The sequence below is a fragment of the Arvicola amphibius genome, chromosome 17 (assembly GCF_903992535.2).
Source record: "Arvicola amphibius chromosome 17, mArvAmp1.2, whole genome shotgun sequence".
Classification (NCBI taxonomy): domain Eukaryota; kingdom Metazoa; phylum Chordata; class Mammalia; order Rodentia; family Cricetidae; genus Arvicola; species Arvicola amphibius.
Window position 1 is genome coordinate 36,788,937 of NC_052063.2, and position 18,570 is coordinate 36,807,506.

An 18,570-nucleotide genomic window follows, 5' to 3' on the forward strand; every position below is an offset into this window, starting at 1 on the left:
TGAGTTCTTATTCAGAACATTCTGTGAAAACCTGTTTTGTTTTGGGTTTGTTTGTTGTTGTTGTTGTTGTTTTTTAAGTGTGCTCTAATCAGAAATTGGAGAAATGCCTAAGCAGTTAAATGCACTGTAGAGGTCTAAGTCTTACAGAAGGTGGTGCCCAGGACCTACGTGGAGGCTCACAGTCATCCTTTACTCTAGTTCTTCTTGTCCTCCATGAATATGAGGCCTCCCCAGTACACATGTATACTTGTAGGCAAAATACTCATGTGGATAAAATAAAAATAATTTGTTAAAAGTATGCTAATCAAATGACAGGAAATTCTGTTAGCACCATCCATTTTGTTACAGTAAATTACATGTAACAAACTTGACCTTTTTAAGAATGGAGTGTAAAGCTCAGTGGCGTTAAGGGTCTTCACATAATTGTGTAATCATTGCACACATATCCGTGACGCTTGAAAGACTGTAAAGTTCACAGGAGGTCCCTAAAATAACACTTTTGTTTTAAGCCATCATAGCAGTTACCTTGACAGTTATATCTACACATAATCATTTAATCATAAGCATGGTCAGTTAACAAACTCAGGAGTTATTTCAGGTAAGCTACACTGTGATGTCATTTATTAATACTCTGCAGATATCTAAGTCCTGTTGAGAATGCTTTACTCTGGTAGGTACTAATTACACTGTGACAAGCAAAACGCTTCTGTTCTGTCAGGTGGCTAGTCTAGTGGGAGGTAAGTACTAAAGTCCATCCTGAGTTATAATGTGTACCATGAGGAGGAGAAATGGAATGCTCTTGTAACAAGAGTCCTGATAGCTCTTAATATCCTAGTGCCATGCTTCTCAGGCATTCACATTTGAGCTGTGGCCAAAGAGTAGGTGCGACATAGGCAGATGTGGATTGAAGTTAGATGGAATAGGGCCATTTATAAAGTCCCTAAGATGTACCGTGCTGTAGATAGTCATAGTGAGGTGTGTGGAGGACAGATGTGCGTGTAGAGTGCTGTAGATAGTCATAGTGAGTTACAAAGATAATGACAGTTTCATGCTTCCAAGTCTCATTTCTTAGCTGTTTTCTTTGCTTCTACCCTCAATCTTGCCTGTAAAGTTTCCTTAAATCTAAGGAAACTCTTTCCCGTTCCTCTGACAGTTCACACTACCTTTTCATTTGGCTTCACCCTGGGCGCAGGGAAGGTGGCTCCTTGAGTGAACTGTTTGCTATGCAGGCTTGAGGACTTGAGTTGGTATTCCCCAGCATCTAAGTGAGATGGCGGGCATGTAATCCCAGTGCTGGATCCTGAAGGGGAGCTCCAAGTTCAGTGAGAGTCTCTGTCTCAGAAGATAAGATGGAAAGCAACTGGGGATATACCCATGGTGACCTTGGGCCTCCACTGATGTGTGTGTGGCTGGTTGTGCACATACGCACACACATACACTCATACAACATAGTTTGTTTTTAAAATCATGCAGAGTCCTATATAATGTAGGCCTGATGCATTATATCCCACCATTTTTCATCAAGTTTACTCTATCTGTAATGATTCACTGGACCAAACATGCTTCTGCTTTGTGTCTGTGATCATCTTCCTTCACTAGGTCTCTAACAGCCAGGAAGAAGGCCCTTGCCTGAGCACCCTATAGAAAACAGTAACTGCTTTCCTCACATTCTGAGTACAGCTCAGGACCAGCTGCATGCTATTTGTATTTAAGCGGCTTTTGTTCAGCTCTCTTCTCCTATTCCTAGCTCACCCACCTATACACATGTACAAATGACAGGTACTGTTAGTTACCACTATATCCCTATACCTGGAATAGCGTCTCAGATATAGAGAACACCAAAATTAAGGAAGGATAAAAGAAATCCTAAGTATTTCTAGTTTCTGTCTCTTACATTAAAGTAACAAATATTAACACTGACAGAATTATAGAAGTGGAAAAGAGGTAAATATGGGGCTACATTTGGGTAGAGAGAAGATTATGAATTAATTTTAGATGCTTGTTTCATTTTGCTTTATGAAAACTACAAGTAAATAACCACAAGTAGCCAAATATTCTTGTTTGAGAGTGTAAGTCAGAAGTCTAAACTGGAAGAAGGAAATATGGTGCAGATGGTAGTTAAAATCACGGAAGCTGTTGCATCTAAAGAAGACATCTTTAGAAACCCTACAGTATTTTTATTGAGGAAAGGCACTTAGGTTTGGTAGGAGAAAAAAGAATTGTGAATACAAATATTGTCTAGATTTTTGTAATGAATTATTTTATCTCCAAAAAAAACAGCATCATTCTCAGAGGATTAGAAGGGCGTGATTGGGGACTTATTTGGGATCATGTAGCACTAATTTAGAATGACATTAATTTGTTAAATTTGAGTTTTTTTCCAAGCAATGTTTACTTATATGGCACATGAAACAAATTTACTAAATTCATCTAGAGAAAAATGAGCAAAGGTCAACTGAGAAGAGGGCAAAGCAACCAAGAAAATAAACTAATTGTTTTACTAGTTACTTTATCAGCTGAGAAAAAATATCCATTAAGTATCTATTACAGACATTACTCATACAAAGTTCACAAAGACAATACCTGTCTCTGGATGATCATGGTCTATTAAATGTAATAGACTTAAATACCAAAGGTATATCAGAATACGTGATCTGCATCATATTTGAGTGTAAAAAGCCATCAGAACATACGTGGGGCTTTACTATGAAGTGGTATCTTATCTTGCTGCTCTTAGTGCTGTTGATCAGTCAGTGCGCATGTCAGGCATGTCTCTACCACTTCAGCAGCTCGCGCCTTTTGAATTAACTTTTTATTTTATTTTGTAGAGAACATTACTATTCATCTTGTTTCAGGTTATCTGTCCTGTGATACCATAGCAGGATATTACCAGAGCTACAAACATTACCTCATGTCTTATTCCTGTTTTATTTCTTTCATAAAAATCTATGTATCAGAAATCTACTTTACCACAACCAAAGCACGCCATTCATGTACTGAGTAAGTGTGTGTTAGCGCCATTCATGTCCTCAGTGTGTGTGTTAGCGCCATTCATGTCCTCAGTGTGTGTGTTAGAATCCGTCCATCCTGTTGATGTTTTTTCACATGTTGAGATGCTAAAAAAAAGTCACATGAAATATTTAGCATAATATACACTGATTATTTATAGTATCTCTGTTATATACCTGATTTTGTATATACTAGATTTGACTGCCTCAGTTATGCTGACATTGATGTAATAGAAGGGTTATAAGTAATTTCTAAGAGTTTTTCTAAATAATACATATTTTGTCAGGAGAATTATTTCAGTGTTTGTTTTTCAAAGAAAACATTATTACTTCATAGGAAAAGCCTTATGAGAGAAATAAAATGTAATTCCAGATTCCTGTTATTCTTAACTGTATTATCATTGAATGCCATACTAAAAACAGCAATGCATGTGTCGTAATTACCCGGCCACCTTCCTGGAGTCTGCACACTTTCCCAGCCTATGTCTCCATTGTCCTGTTCTTAAACTTTCTTTCTTCACTATTTTTTTTTCAGCTTTATATACAGGTCTTTAAAATTTTTTAAAAGGAGGATAGGACTAGGAGGACCCATGACCTTGAAAAGAATAGTCTGCTCCTTCCACTTTGTCATTGCTATTTCGGAGTTCTCATTGTACTGTGAGCTGTCAGCTAAGTTGCATGGGTAAACACATGGTTTTTCAAACCATACTGCCAAGATTCAAACTGTAGCTCTGCCCCCTTTTAATTGTATCACCCTGGATAAAGAAACTTCATGGTTTCTTCATCTGAAACCTGAGAGAAAGAGCTTAAGACATGCTTGACACATGAATAGTCTATGTCAGCTGATGGTAGTCGGATACTCCTTCACAGAAATTACCTTGTGTTCTTTATTGTCCCTTTACCTTTGAAATTTTATATCTATTTATATACTGACAAGTCCCAAATCTGTCCCAAGAATAATTCTCCCTCCTGAGTTTCAACCTTAACATAGAAGTGTTCAGTGAATATTCATGGCAAGGTAACTTACAAATGACTCAGATGCAACATGTCTATTAAGTCTGGCCCTGACCCTTTATTGGTTGGTTGATTGTCGGGTGGCTAACCTAGAACTTTCTGTTTAGACCAAGATGACTCTGAGCTCACAGCAGTCCTGTCTGTCTCCTGGGTGCTGGGATTGTTGGTACACACCAAAACATTGGATTTTCCTATACTTTGTGATGGATAACCATTCATCCACTAACACAAGACAAAACCTGAGACTTAGAGTCCCAAGCCCTGTTGACTACATCTTACATGCACTTACATTGGTCGGTCATTTCCTCTACATGTACATCATTTCAGTGCTCAGCTGCTTTTATGATGTCATCTCTCGTGCATCATGTATCATCTTCAAGGCCATTCACTATACTGCTTTGAAATTCATTGTTTGAAGAAGCAAATAGGAGTGTTATATGCTTAACTTTTTTTAGACAACCTAAGAATAAAATTTAAATTGTAACCAGCTTATCTCTTTAGCCAGATCAGTCTAAAGGTCTTCGAGTTCTTAGAATTTATGCTGTGTCAGATTTCTTTGTCTACTCTTTGAGCACTCCCCCTCCTTCCGTCCCTTTCTACTGAACGATCTACAGTGATCATTGTGAAAGCAGAGGCTGTTCTTAGTTTCTTTTATGTCTTCAATATTTAGTATGGTACCAGATAATAATAATAATGCTAGCACAGTGTTTCTCACAGCTTATATTTTGTCTGTGGTGTCACTGAACTGGTCAGTGGTGGAAAAGTTTTAGAAATTATAAGAGATCAAAGTCTTCTGTGTCAATTTGATAGAGTAATTTTATACTTTTGTAATAATCAGACATGGTTTTTTAATATGGTGTTTTTAATTTTTTTAATTTTGTTTAACAAAAGTGCCAATCTTTAGTGATTTGGAAGGTTTTTTTTCCCAATTAATCACTCCACAAAATTGGTCTGAGAAATACTGCATTAGAAAAAAGCCATTTACCAGACATGTACTTGACTTGTACCTGAGTAGTAGTATTTCTAGAGCCACAAAAGAACTACAAAGAGCTCAGTAATTTAAATAGAACTCTGACATACAATAGTTAACATCTTGCAGTTGAAAGATGAAAGTATTATAAACAAATATTATTTAAACATAGTTTGTGCCCCACAAATGTAACCAATGTGATAGCAAATGGGTTGGACTGCCTTGTTGATCACAACATGACAAACTGGGCCATCACTGCATTGCAAGGAATCTCCCTAAGAATGTCACTCTTCCAGAATATTAGTCCTACCATTACCGTTCTCTTGAAATGCTGGTTTTCAGTAATAAATACTTGTGGCATAATTGCTTAAATTTTTTCTTACAAAAATAATGCTTCATAATTCATGTTATCACATAATACTTCTGTTTATTGTCAGTGCAGGCGTCTTGTAATGAGTTGAGACAGAGAAGTGCATGACTTCATTGTTTCTCTTAACGAGTATAACAAATTAATGTTTTTTCCCATCCCGTGCCGTTGAAAATTAAACAGTTAACAAATCACACAATTTTTAATATTTATCTAAAAATGTTTCTGTACTGAACATTATGGAAAGGAATAAATACTAAAAAAAATTAAGAAACCATTATTTTCTTAAGTCCTTTTTCTATTCTTAACTCCTTTTTCTATCTTGCTTACAAAAAAAAAACCACAACATTTAGTGTCTGTTTTAATTAATGGGCTAAGAGGTCATTTCACATTAAAATGAATTAGTGGCTTTGAAAATAAGTAGAGCTTATACTTTGTTAAAATTATTTGAACCACATGGTTTTTACTTGTTTTCATAAACTGTGTAAATATAAATCACTAACAAATAGCCTATTGCTAAGAATGTTTTTAATTAACTAATTGCTGTGGAGACCTAGTAGTGTTAAAACTTGATTAAAATACTCCATACCTAAAGTCTGTAACAGCCTTATGGCCTTGTTGGTAGTGTAGTTTATCACAGATTTGTACATATGCATTTCAGAACGAATCCTCTATTCAATTTCATGTGCTCTTCAATATGAATATTCAGTTTTTTGTGCTGTTCAAAAGAATCGTGACAACTTTTAAATAGTGACATCCATAGTTAAAAGATGTACTTGCTATAATTAATCTGTAGGGTAAATATAGACTTTTAGTAAGGAAGGGGCATACTTAAGTAATATTTTTGATAAATTTAGGATTATCCTTTCTAAATCTTATAGATGAAAGAGGAGGAAAGGGATTAAAATTTCTTTGCTACCCAACAAAATGTATGTTATCAATTGCCATACTTCCAGAACTTTGATAATAATTTTTTTTTGGGATTTGATACAACGTGGAGAAACAGTGTGAGGACGGAACAAAGTGAGACATTCAGTGCAGTTTGGTTTCCTCCAGGACCCTGGAGGCGCGAACAGTGCTGGTATGGAAACAGCATCCTCTCCGACCAGAGCTCTCCCTTTGAGTGTGTGCCCCAGGCTCCTGTGGTACATCCTCCCCGACCAGAGCTCTCCCTTTGAGTGTGTGCTCCAGGCTCCTGTGGTGCATCCTCCCCGACCAGAGCTCTCCATTTGAGTGTGTGCTCCAGGCTCCTGTGGTGCATCCTCCCCGACCAGAGCTCTCCCTTTGAGTGTGTGCCCCAGGCTCCTGTGGTACATCCTCCCCGACCAGAGCTCTCCCTTTGCGTGTGTGCTCCCCAGGCTCCTGTGGTACATCCTCCCCGACCAGAGCTCTCCCTTTGCGTGTGTGCTCCCCAGGCTCCTGTGGTACATCCTCCCCGACCAGAGCTCTCCCTTTGAGTGTGTGCTCCCTAGGCTCCTGTGGTAGCAGGCTCTTGTCACCGTGTGGGGGGCTGAGGCAGAGAGACTGATATCCAGGCCACCCTGAGTCGTAGCCAGACCCCACCTCAAAAAGATGAGACAGAGTGAAGTAGGGGAGTAGGCAGAGGACGGGGTTTTATTTGCTATAAGATCCCAATGTTTTCAGTAGAGGTAGCTCATACCTTACTGACTACTTGAATGGGGGTGGGGGAGACGGTAATTAGAGCAAGAAATAAATGAAGAAAAGTATATTTGCTTTTATTTGCCCAAATTTGTTCTCTTTTGAAAAGCTTGGAAAATATAAATATAAAGCTAAAAGAGCCATAATTGTATTTGCTTCACAAAGTAAGTTTGTAGGGATCCTTAGAATTTATCTCAAGGGTGTTGAGATCTTACTTTTCTAGAAGAAATTAAAAAAAATAAAAGTATTAAGTTATTAAAAGACTCATTTTTTTAATCACCTTGACAAAGCCCTATGTGTGTAGCTCATCACATGAATGCTTGCCTTAGGCTTCCCAGTGTCTGCTGTCTGGGTGAAGAGCTAGAGGCAGTTATTTTGGTAAGAACAGAGTGCCATTCAAAATGCTCATAATGTTGTCACAGCAGGGAGGGCAGCAGTTGACACAAAGATCAATTGACGTAAAAAAGGAGTCTTCAGTCACTGCACTTAAAATTTAGAAAAAGTTACTTGAGAATATTCTAAAATGGTTGTAAACATTTATTACTTTGGGTTTTATTTTAAAATCATAAGAAAATAAAAGCAAGTTCCTTATTGGTATTGGGTTTTTATTTTCAGTTTGAAGGAGTAGCTGTTTTTTAAAAAGTATTGAGTGACATTCATTTTGATCAGTTACGGAATAAGTTGCAAAACTCAAAAGCTTTAGGTAATGAAAAATTAAGTGTGTTTTCTTTCCTGTTCTAGTTACCGGTTTACTAAAGTAGTGAGCATACATGAGCACTTGAGAATTGGGCTACTGGAGCACCTGAGCAGAGAGGGAGTGGTTCACACAGCTTTACAAAAGACAACTTTCTCTTTTTGAAGGGGATTACTTTGACTGTTTTCCAGGTACTGGGGAAATTCCAGATTCATTGCAAGTTATGGGATGGCTATTAATTATTAATATGTTGGTTTCAGACTCGGTTTTGGTTGTATAGTAAGATTTTGAGTTCTTCAGTTTAATCAAAAACTAAATAAAATAAAAGTTTATTAAGACTCAACATACATCACCTAAAAGTTTTTTCAGAGAATTCAGGAGACATCACTCTCACTGGCCAAAACATAACTTAGTAAAAGATTAAGTCTTTTACTTTCAAAGACTAATGTAACTTATGAAAGGATATGTGTATGTGAATAGTAAGAAAAATTAGGTGCCGTGCATCCATCATTTAAATAACTAAACATTTCACATAGTATCCTGGTTTTTAGGATGTTGGCTAAGTTTTAGATAATTCTTTATAAAATACCTGAAGTGTTCTGTATTTATTTTACTATTCTTGAGGGTTACCGTGGATAAAGGTCTATTTACACTGAACCATACAGCAGAGTGCCCAGTAGGTGAGACATTTGAGTATTTAGAATTCTAGTAGAATTCTTGCTTGGTTCCTGGCTAAAGACTTAGAAAAATAGTTTTAGCTTATATAGATGTAGTTCTGTAGATATTGAGGCTTTGACAGTCGTCATTTTCTTTCATTCTGAAGCTTACATAACACCTCTTTAAGCCTTAAGAGGACTTGTTGAGCTGGTCTGTGGTGATGCACACCTTTGATCGCAGTCAGGAGGCAGAGCCAAGCAGATCTCTGAGATCAAAGCTAGCCTGACCTACAGTGTAAGTTCCAGGACATCCAGAGCTACACGGAGAAACCCTGTCTCAAAAAAACAAAACAAAACAAAAAAACAAACAACAAAAAACCAGGACTTTTTGGACAAATCTAACTTTTGGATAAATAATATTATAAGCAGGTGTAAGTTGTGTCCTTTTGTGTCTCTTCCTCTCCCAGTGTTCTGAGGATCATTTCTGGTCTCTACTCGATACTGTCATTCATTAACACTTTCTTGGGCTCTATTCAGCCAGCGTTGTGCTAGGTCTACAATGGTGACTAACACATTGACGTTGTCAGCGAATTGGAAGGTCAAAGTTCGCCCTGAGGAAAGAATAAATACTAATTACCCTTGGTAGACTAAGGTGGGGCACTGTGTGAGAGAGAGCTCTCCAAGGAGTGCACGCAAAGGCTCCTTGACGACATTAAACTAAGGGTTATATAGTAAGACTCCTAGCTTAAATTGAATAATAATAAATTTGCAGTTTCCAATATAAAATATACAAGGACATATAGCCCCTTTGAGAAACAGGTATTGAGCAGTCATTTCTCATTGTCATTTGGTTTATCATGTATTTATTTCTAATTAGTTCTTTGGGAATTTTGTACCGTGTGTTTGGATCACATTCACTCTGCTCAGCCAACTCTTCCCAGATCCAGGGAACTTTGTGCCGCTTCTTTTTTCATTGTTTGTTTGTTAAACTCATTCAGTCCAATTTATGTTGCCCTTATATTTCTGAATGTGTGACCTGCCACTTGTCAGGGACTCTCTCTCAGAGAAGACTGTCTCCTTCCCTAACAGTTATCAGTTGTCTCTAGCTCCTTGGCTAGGGGTGACACTTACTGTCCACCTCCATCTCCATGCTGGGATTTGGTGTGCCTTTGCTTGCCTGAGTCTTGTGCATGTTGTCCTGTGTCCATCACCTTTCTGACTGCTTCTCCTCATCAGGAACTTGCTATAATAGCTTTTATACTCAACCTTGAGTTGTCTCCCTTCACTCTGTCGTGAAAACTAAATTAGTAAAGGCAAAAATATTACCATATATACACCAAATATGAAATTTAATTATTCATCCTTAAATTTTTGTTGCTCTTGACGATATGTTACACTGTTAGCTTGCATGGAATCAGTTTTTAAATATTTAAATATAGAAATATTTAGCCTGGCCGGGCGGTAGTGGCGCACGCCTTTAATCCCAGCACTCAGGAGGCAGAGGCAGGCGGATCTCTGTGAGTTCGAGGCCAGCCTGGTCTACAAGAACTAGTTCCAGGACAGGCTCCAAAGCTACAGAGAAACCCTGCCTCAAAGAAAGAAAGAAGGAAGGGAGGGAGGGAGGGAGGGAGAGAGAGAGGGGGGGGGGGGAGAGAAATATTTAGCCTGGTTGCCAAGTACCTTACCTATTTATTAACATAGTTGTTTACTTTTTCCTCTTTTGCATTGAGTTGAAGATGCTGTTAAGAATATCTTTTGTGCCAGGTGGTGGTGATGCACTTTTAATCCCAGCACTCAGGAAGCAGAGGCAGGCAGAGCTCTGTGAGTTCGAGGCTAGCCTGGTCTGCAAGAGCTAGTTCCAGGACAGTCTCAAAGCTACAGAAAAACCCTGTCTCCAAAAACAAACGATAGTAATTTCATAATGACATTATCAAGCATGGTATTACTTTGTCTTTAATATCATCTTCAAAAAATTTCACCTCCATTTGAGAAACAAACTCTAAACCCAGTTATAATTAAAACAAAACATGGCTTAAGATTTTTATGTTTTTTTTCCCATACTGGGAAAGCAGAAGGAGGAAGATCAGGATTTCATATTCAGTTTGGCTATATAATAGAACCATATCTCAGAAAATTTTATATACATGTGTGTCTTAATATCCATTTCCTCATATTTGGGCCCCATTTTATTATAGATAATGAGAAGATCTAACTTTCTTGATTTTGATGTTTGACAGTGTCAGGTGGCTGAACATAAGGAAATCAATACATTTACTAATACATGCATCTGGTTTTTCTTATAATGTGTTCATATATGCTTTGATTTTGCTAACAACAACCATATATGTTTAGAAATTAGAGTTTTGCTTAATTGTACAGTCAAGGACGTGTTTGGGCTACATACGATACGTAAAACTGTTAGTCCATATTCTGTTATCTAGTATTCCTAGTATCTTTTAAGTCTAAGGGGGTAATTTCCTCATTTAAATATAGAGAAACACGCGCACACACCCCCACATTAAAAAGGAGTTATAGAGAAACATGCGCCCGCGCACATTTCAAAAGGAATTATTCTCTAGAACATTATTTCTAGTGGCAGCCAGTGTAAGCTTCCTGTTTCAGTCATCAAAGGCTTTTCTCATTTTAGCATTAAGATCGTATGAAAACACTAAATGATACAATAATTTCACATCAAACAGCTACACAGCCCAGCTTAAGAAACTGGCTGCTGCTTTTCTCCCTGAATGATGGTGTTTAACATGGGTTGAACGGCACCTGTGACACAGAGACACTTGGATGCTTGACCTTAATTCTATCTTGAAATTTGTACCAAAAGTTACAGTAACTAACTGGTTCTTACATGATTTAAAGAACACAACTTGTAAATGTACTGATTCTTGGAAGATTAGAGAAATTTCTGATATCACTTAGAATTTAAGCTAATGTTATTTGTATAATTAGTAACATGGTTGGCTAGCTATTGGATCTCTGTATTCATGTGATTTTATAAGTTGTTAGAGAAACAGAACTTGAAAGTTTCTTAATACATTATATTCAGCAGATTGAATGTTTAAATTTAAGTATTGGTTGTGACATCTCCATAAGTAGTCCAGGCCCCTGCGTGTTAAGAGTATTTGTATTTCATTCTCTAGTGTGGCGGTACTGAGGTATTATCAGTTCAAACTGACTTGTGTCCCTGTGAAAATAAGAACTAGTCTAGAGAAACAGAACAGGTTCACTGCAAAGCCAAGATAAAAATCAGACATAAAGGTGAAACAGGTTCAATACATATTGTCCTTTTGCATTCATCCTTGGGTTTTTAGGGTGCTTTTGAAGTCATTCATTATAAGCAAATATATACTTACCACATGTGCTAAGATTTTATTAGACAAAAATTGAGTACTCTGTTAAATAATGAGAGAAAGGAATAAAAAGTGAGAGAATAAATAAATTAGTAAATACAGGTAAAACATTTTATTAAACATATGTATTTAATATGTATAACCAGGGAGTGCCAAGTGATATATTCAGTGCTGAAGATTACAAATATGAAAGTTACAGCCCATGTAACATAGATTAGCAACAATTACAATGTATGTAAAACCAGTGCTATAATGAAAGTGAACACTAAGCAGTATGCAAGCCCAGCAGTAAACATTGTTAAGGACTGAAAACACATTCCAGGCAGGACACCCAGATCTCATTTAGATGATGGAGCTAATAAGGCATGAAGATAGGTTTTCAGATAGGTGAAGTTGTGCCCGTTAGGTATTAAGAAGAAGCATAGAAGTTAAGAGACTGTCAGTGAACAAAGTAATTAAAGGCATTGTCAGGGACATAGATGAATAAGAGACTTGTCTAAGATTTGGTGTTCTAGTATGATTGTAAGAAGTTATTGAAGGGTTTTTGTTTGTTTTTTATTTTTCAAGACAGAGTTTCTCTGTGTAACAGACCTAGCTGTCTTGGCACTCACTTTGTAGGCCAGACTGGCTTCGAACTCAAAGATATTATCCTGCTTCTACCTTCCAAGTACTGGATTAAGGGTGTGTGCCGCTACTGCCAAGCCTTTTTTTTTTTTTTAAAGATTTATTTTTTATGAGTGCTCTATCTACTCATGCAACTTTATGTCAGAAGAGGACATCAAATCCCACTATAGATGGTTTTGAACCACCATGTGGTTGCTGGGAATTGAACTCAGGACCTCTGGAAGAACAACAGCCAATGCTCTAAATCACTGAGCCCTCTCTCTAACCTGTTAAAGGTTTTATAGCAAGGCAGTAACATAATTAAACATAGTTAAAAGACCACTGGTAGAGAGTTAAAATTTTTTTCAGTTGTATTTGGAAGGTCTTATAAGTTAAGAATACACATGAGCTGGGCAGTGGTGGTGCACACCTTTAATCCCAGCACTGAGGAGGCAGAGGCAGGCGAATCTCTTTGAGTTCAAGGGCAGCATGGTGTACAAAAGCTAGGTCCAGGACAGACTTTAAAGCTACACAGAGAAACCCTGTCTCAAAAAGACAAAACAAAACAAACCATGAATAATTTAGTAAAAATAAATTTCAGAAATTATTCTTGTTTGCACCACTTTTTAGCAATTTGGAAACGCTATAAATTTGGTTTTTGTATAAGTATAATAATTAATTATCGTAACCCTGACCAAATCAAATGTGAAGATTTGGAACTGGTGCTAGTTGTTATATATTGCTGTGACTGCCCCTTTGCCTAATTTTCTGTTTTGTGTTGATCCTACTTGTAGTAAATCAGAGGATGCTGCAAGGTGGCCACATCTGTGTTCTGATGTGTTCTCTATTGCTTGACCCTTCCTCTAGTGCAAGGTTTATAATTAAAAGTAAAATGTCATACAAAAGAAGAAAATGAAATTCAAGTGGAGTATAAGATTGTTGAAGCATAAAAGGACTTGAGAACAAGCAGGCAGTATTCTTTCCCTTCCTTACTGTCTACATTATAAACTCCCTATGTATTTCTCTCTTACTACAAAGCCTGTTTCTATACTGTAGGCAAACGTAAAGGACTCTAAAGACCTGCAGAGCCCAACCCAAATCATAAAATAATGAATAAACCTAGTAGTGGTCAGTAATCGTAGTTGATCTAGAGACCAAGGCAAGAAATGAGAAGTTCAATGCCTGTTTGTGATACAGAATGAGTTCAAGGCCAGCCTGGGCCACTTACGACCTTGGTTCAGAACCAGAAATGCAGTAAGAGCACAGGTGGAGCTCAGCCATAGCAGGTGCCCTTATTCTCAAGCCTCTTAGATGACCTAGGAAGAGGGGAGGATCTAACAGTCAGCTCCCGGATTCTGATACATTTCCACATTCATCTTGAGGGGTGGGACTAGACTACCAATTTAGACTACATTCAGATTTTATAGATAATCATGATTACTTAGCAAACATAAGTTGATACAAAAAAAAACAAGTATCATAATTTACTTGAAAGAACTAAAAGCAGAATATACTTATTTAGTGTTTTGACCAGACTACATAATATGCTCTTAATTTAAATTACCTGTGTGAACCCACCAAGCTGAACCTTTCAGAGCTCCAAAGCCCATTTAACTTAGTTGCACACTATTTCTCCAAAGCTTTGATTTCCATGAATATTGATTGAGACTCTGAACAAAATGTTTTTAAAGTAACTTGGCTCTTACTGAGGTCAGATTATATACATCATCAATTTAAAATTATTCCATCATAAGGTAAAATAAATTTTTTTTCTTCAGGAATTAATTCAGATTAAGAGTGGAGAACTTTGTTGCAGCTTTTATTTTTTTCATAAAAGAAAATTGGATTGTTACTAAGAGCTATCAAAAGAACACACCCAGGGTCTGCCTAAAGTTTGTCTTCCTAGGTTACTGGTCAGTACTACCCTTTCTAAACACTGCTGCCAGCCACACGACAGGTTTGAAAACTGTTCCTTTATGGTAAGGCACTGGCTGCAGAAGCAGTGAGTACAGTTGTCGTCCTGGTATCCATGAGGTATTGGTCTGAAAACCCACAGGCACACAGAGTGTTTTCTGTTATGTGGCTTATATTACCACACACCCTGAGTATCTCCTCCTGTAGATTTCCAGTCATCTCTGGCTTGCTTGCAATGCCTTTACATTGTCCTGGCTAAAGAGTGATGACAAGAAGCAGCTTTGGTCAGTGTGAATGGGGTTTTTTTTCCCAGATGTTTTCCTATTTTTAATTGATTTGAGTCCATGGATACCACGAACCATCTGTACCTCTTTTAAGTGATTTTTTTTTTCATGTGCACACTATCTCAGTTTTTACCTACTCAGGCTAATTTGCAGGTGCCTGGATGATTAGACAATCCATAATTTCTACCAATCAAGTAAAAGAAGGAAAGAAAACTGAGCTTCTCTCCCAGTTAACAGGTAGTTTGCTGTGGTTAAAATTAATGCAGATTTTGCAGCAACAAACATTAGTATTTTTATTTACTTTAAGTAAATGATTGAAAGCTTGGGAAATGAATAATATGAGTGCCTCATTTGAGTGTTTGAAAATTACCATTGATTTTTTTTTTCTGTATGTGTTACAGTAAATTGATGTTTTTAATTGTGTATGTGGTTACTTTTACTTTAAAATATATTTTGTTCCTTGCAGTGTTTGAGCAACACACCTCCACTTACTGAATATTTCCTCAATGATAAGTACCAAGAAGAACTGAATTTTGACAATCCCTTAGGAATGAGAGGTGAAATAGCTAAATCATATGCTGAACTGATTAAGCAGATGTGGTCTGGAAAATTTAGCTACGTCACTCCTAGAGCATTTAAGGTTAGTATGGTAAACTTACTCTCAGCATGTCTGCTCCTGTCCCTGGGGCAAGGGCAGGTGGGATCCTCAGGTGAAAGGGATGAAGTCCCATTCCATCGTCTCCTGGTCCGCCAAAGACAATACATTCCACCCATTTGATACAGAACTTCAGGACATAGCACAGGATGGGTGGTTAGGACTTTTTGTTCGTCTTTTGTTTTCTTAATGTCTAGAAATGGGCTGGAGAGGGATGCCTCAGAGGTTAAGAGCACTTCTACATTTCCAGAGGACCCGAGTTTTTAGCACCCAGGTTGCCAGCACTAACATCAGGTCATTCAGAAATGTCTATAACTCAAGCTGGAGAGGATTCGATGCCTTCTTCTGACCTCCACAGGTGTTTGCACTCACATGCAAACTCACACACACTCATAATTAAAATTAATCTTTATGAATAGAGGGAAGGAATAATAAGAGGAGCAAATAAAAAAACACTAAATGTGGTTTAAAAGGGTTCACACTCTGGAAACCCTACATGAATATTTTATGTGATGCAAAGAACTTCCCTCAGGCATGCCATTAGGTCTCAGTAATCTAGCTTATCCTTATGGTTATTATAGGTTATTCTAAAAAAATCAGAGTGAAACTAATCTGCAAATTATATTTTCAATGGTTCTTACACTTGGATGTTTGTATGTATAAGGCAGTTACTTCTTAGGTCTCACACTCAGTTATTGTAAGCCGTAGTCTTTACAGGTAAGTGGCATCCATAGACCATCTACTGGAGAATATCTTGTTAATTATCTACCAGTTCTTAACAGATAAGTCTGAACTGGAGAAGGCTATGCAGTCAAGAGTACTGGCCGCTCGTCCAGAGTACCAGGGTTTGGTTCCTAGCACCCACATAGTAGCTACCCACTGTAAATGGAGACTGCATTTGCGTTTTCTGGCTGCCCTGACCCAATCACACAGAAACTGTATTAATTATAACATTGTTTGGCCAATGGCTCAGGCGTGTTTCTAACTAGCTCTTACATCTTAAATTAACCCATTTCTACTAGTCTATATATCACCATGAGGCCATGGCTTACCAGTAAGGCTCTGGCATCTTTCTCTTTTGGCAGCTACATGGCGTCTCTTTGACTCTGCCTACTCTCTGTCTGTCTCTGTTCAGATTTCCCACCTGGCTTTACTCTGCTAAGCCATTGGCCAAAACAACTCTATTCATTAACCAACAAAAGCAACACATATAAAGAAAGGCATCCCACATCAACCTACCATCTGTAACTCCATTTCCAGGGAGGTCTTCACAGGCACAAAGAAAATGCAAGCAAAATTCCCATATATAAAATAAGACTTAAAAAATTAAATATATGATTAAGAAAATAAATGAGACTTTGAGCTCCTGGTGTGTGCACACAAATAATAAATAAATGTAATTAAGAACAAATTCAAGTAAAAATATGAAGCAGTTAATAAATCGGACTGTTTCCGCATTTATTCTTTCACATTATAAACTTGGCAGACTTCTCTAGACAAACCAACCCTCAACAGTTTCATTTTGCTAGATTTTTTTTCTGTTTAAATTTTTTGTAATTATCAGACCTTATTTATTCTATGATTCAGATTATATTTCTTTTAAGTCTTATTTAAAAATTCTCGTACTATAAAAACTAAGGAAAATTGTAGATGAAATGTGATGTGCCTTTTGGCCATCAGACTTGTTCTCTTTTTTCATTTGTTTGGTAGAGTTTTGTTGTTGTTGTTGTTGTTGTTGTTTATTTGTTTTTGTTTTTTTGGTTTTTCTAGATAGGGTTTTCCAATAGCTGTGGAGCCAGTCCTGGAACTCGCTCTGTAGACCAGGTTGGCCTCAAACTCACAGAGATCCACCAGCCTGTGCCTCCTGACTGCTGGGATTAAAGGCTTGTGACACCACCACCCAACTGTCCTTTTTTATAAATGGCCAAATGAGAAATTTGTAGTTTTCCTTTAGTGACTTAGTAAAATGTTACTAGCTCCAGTGTTTCACAATGTCTTATATAAAATTTTCCATATTTTCATTTTATTTCTCAAGTCAATGTTTTCTGAAACTTGGTTGTTTCAGAATGCTTTTAGAGATATATTTCTATGTATATAATGTTTACACTATTAATATAGCTAGGATGAAAACCTGTCCCTTGTTATCTGTCTGCCAGTCATTACAGGAAGATCTATATATTAATGATGCCAGATTCCTTAGATAAACAGTGAAATGCTGATTAATAACATGTCAGTGATCAATATATTTAAAGAGAGTTCTTTTATGTAGTTTTTTTTTTTCATTTTATTTTGTTTTACAATGGATTCTTGCTATATTGGCCAGGCTGGTCTCAAATTTCTGGACTCCAGCATTCTCTGTGTTAGCCTCCTAAGTTTTGGTACCACAGGCTTGTTACCATGTCCAGCTCTATTTTTAGAGAGTCCATGTGTTGGTCTGTTTTGTCCCAGAAAAGATTTATCACATGTTTACTGGAAATAGAAAAACAAATAAACTCTGTGTGTGTGTGTGTGTGTGTGTGTGTGTGGAGAGGAGAGTAGGCATATTTGTCTTTATTCCTATTCTATAAAAATACAATCATTTTTAATTCTTCACAAGTTTTTTTCCATAATGTTAAATTAACAAATATAAAACCACATTACTAGGGAAAATGCAGGATTTGATTCCATCAAGCCTTTGGTCACATTTTACTAACTAATCAATGCATTCTTTGTCTTCTATCTGTATCTGTTTGAAAAATCCCTATTTTGTACTGTTGACATATTAGACTGTTTTCATAACCAACACTATAACTCATTGCTTAACAAAATTTATCTAATTGTGTTTTCCCATAAAGTACACTACCACTCACTGTGTTTATGAACTCTAGCCAACACCTTAGCATTCTCCTTGGGGAATGTTTTATACACTAGTAGCCTACCAGGAAAGCACAAAGTATAAAGAATAAAACATAATTATAAAACAAAAAAATTACAAAATACAAAATGATGCTGAAACTAAAAGGCAGTGTAGCGCCCCCCCCCCCCCCCGGGTGCATACACCAGGCAGCCGATTCTTAAATGGAAGGGCCACAGATTTGACTGGAGACATATAAGTAGTAAGTAGGTAATTTCTCATGCGTAAACATATGAATGATGAGAGTAACTGCGCTTTTTAAGGAATCCTGTCTATCTGATTTTGTGGTTTTGTTTTTCTTTCAGACACAGGTAGGACGATTTGCACCTCAGTTCTCTGGATATCAGCAGCAAGACTGCCAAGAACTATTAGCTTTCCTATTAGATGGATTACATGAAGATTTGAATAGAATTAGGAAAAAACCATATATACAGTTAAAAGATGCTGATGGCAGGCCAGATAAGGTGAGTGAACTCTATGCTTTTGATGTT

The 18,570-nt window shown here is 37.2% G+C and overlaps 1 protein-coding gene across 3 annotated transcripts in view; it reads left to right on the forward strand.

Moving 5' to 3' along the window:
• Usp15 (ubiquitin specific peptidase 15) overlaps window positions 1-18,570 on the forward strand; it is a 93,901-nt gene that overhangs the window by 58,874 nt on the left and 16,457 nt on the right. For 2 of the 3 annotated variants that reach the window (XM_038314670.1, XM_038314671.1), the window contains 2 exons: window positions 14,998-15,171; window positions 18,385-18,543. In XM_038314670.1, coding sequence (XP_038170598.1) covers window positions 14,998-15,171; window positions 18,385-18,543 — 333 coding nt within the window. Of the gene's footprint in view, window positions 1-7,765; window positions 7,904-14,997; window positions 15,172-18,384; window positions 18,544-18,570 lie in introns of those variants that run through there. The other variant, XM_038314672.1, reaches the window with a different exon arrangement.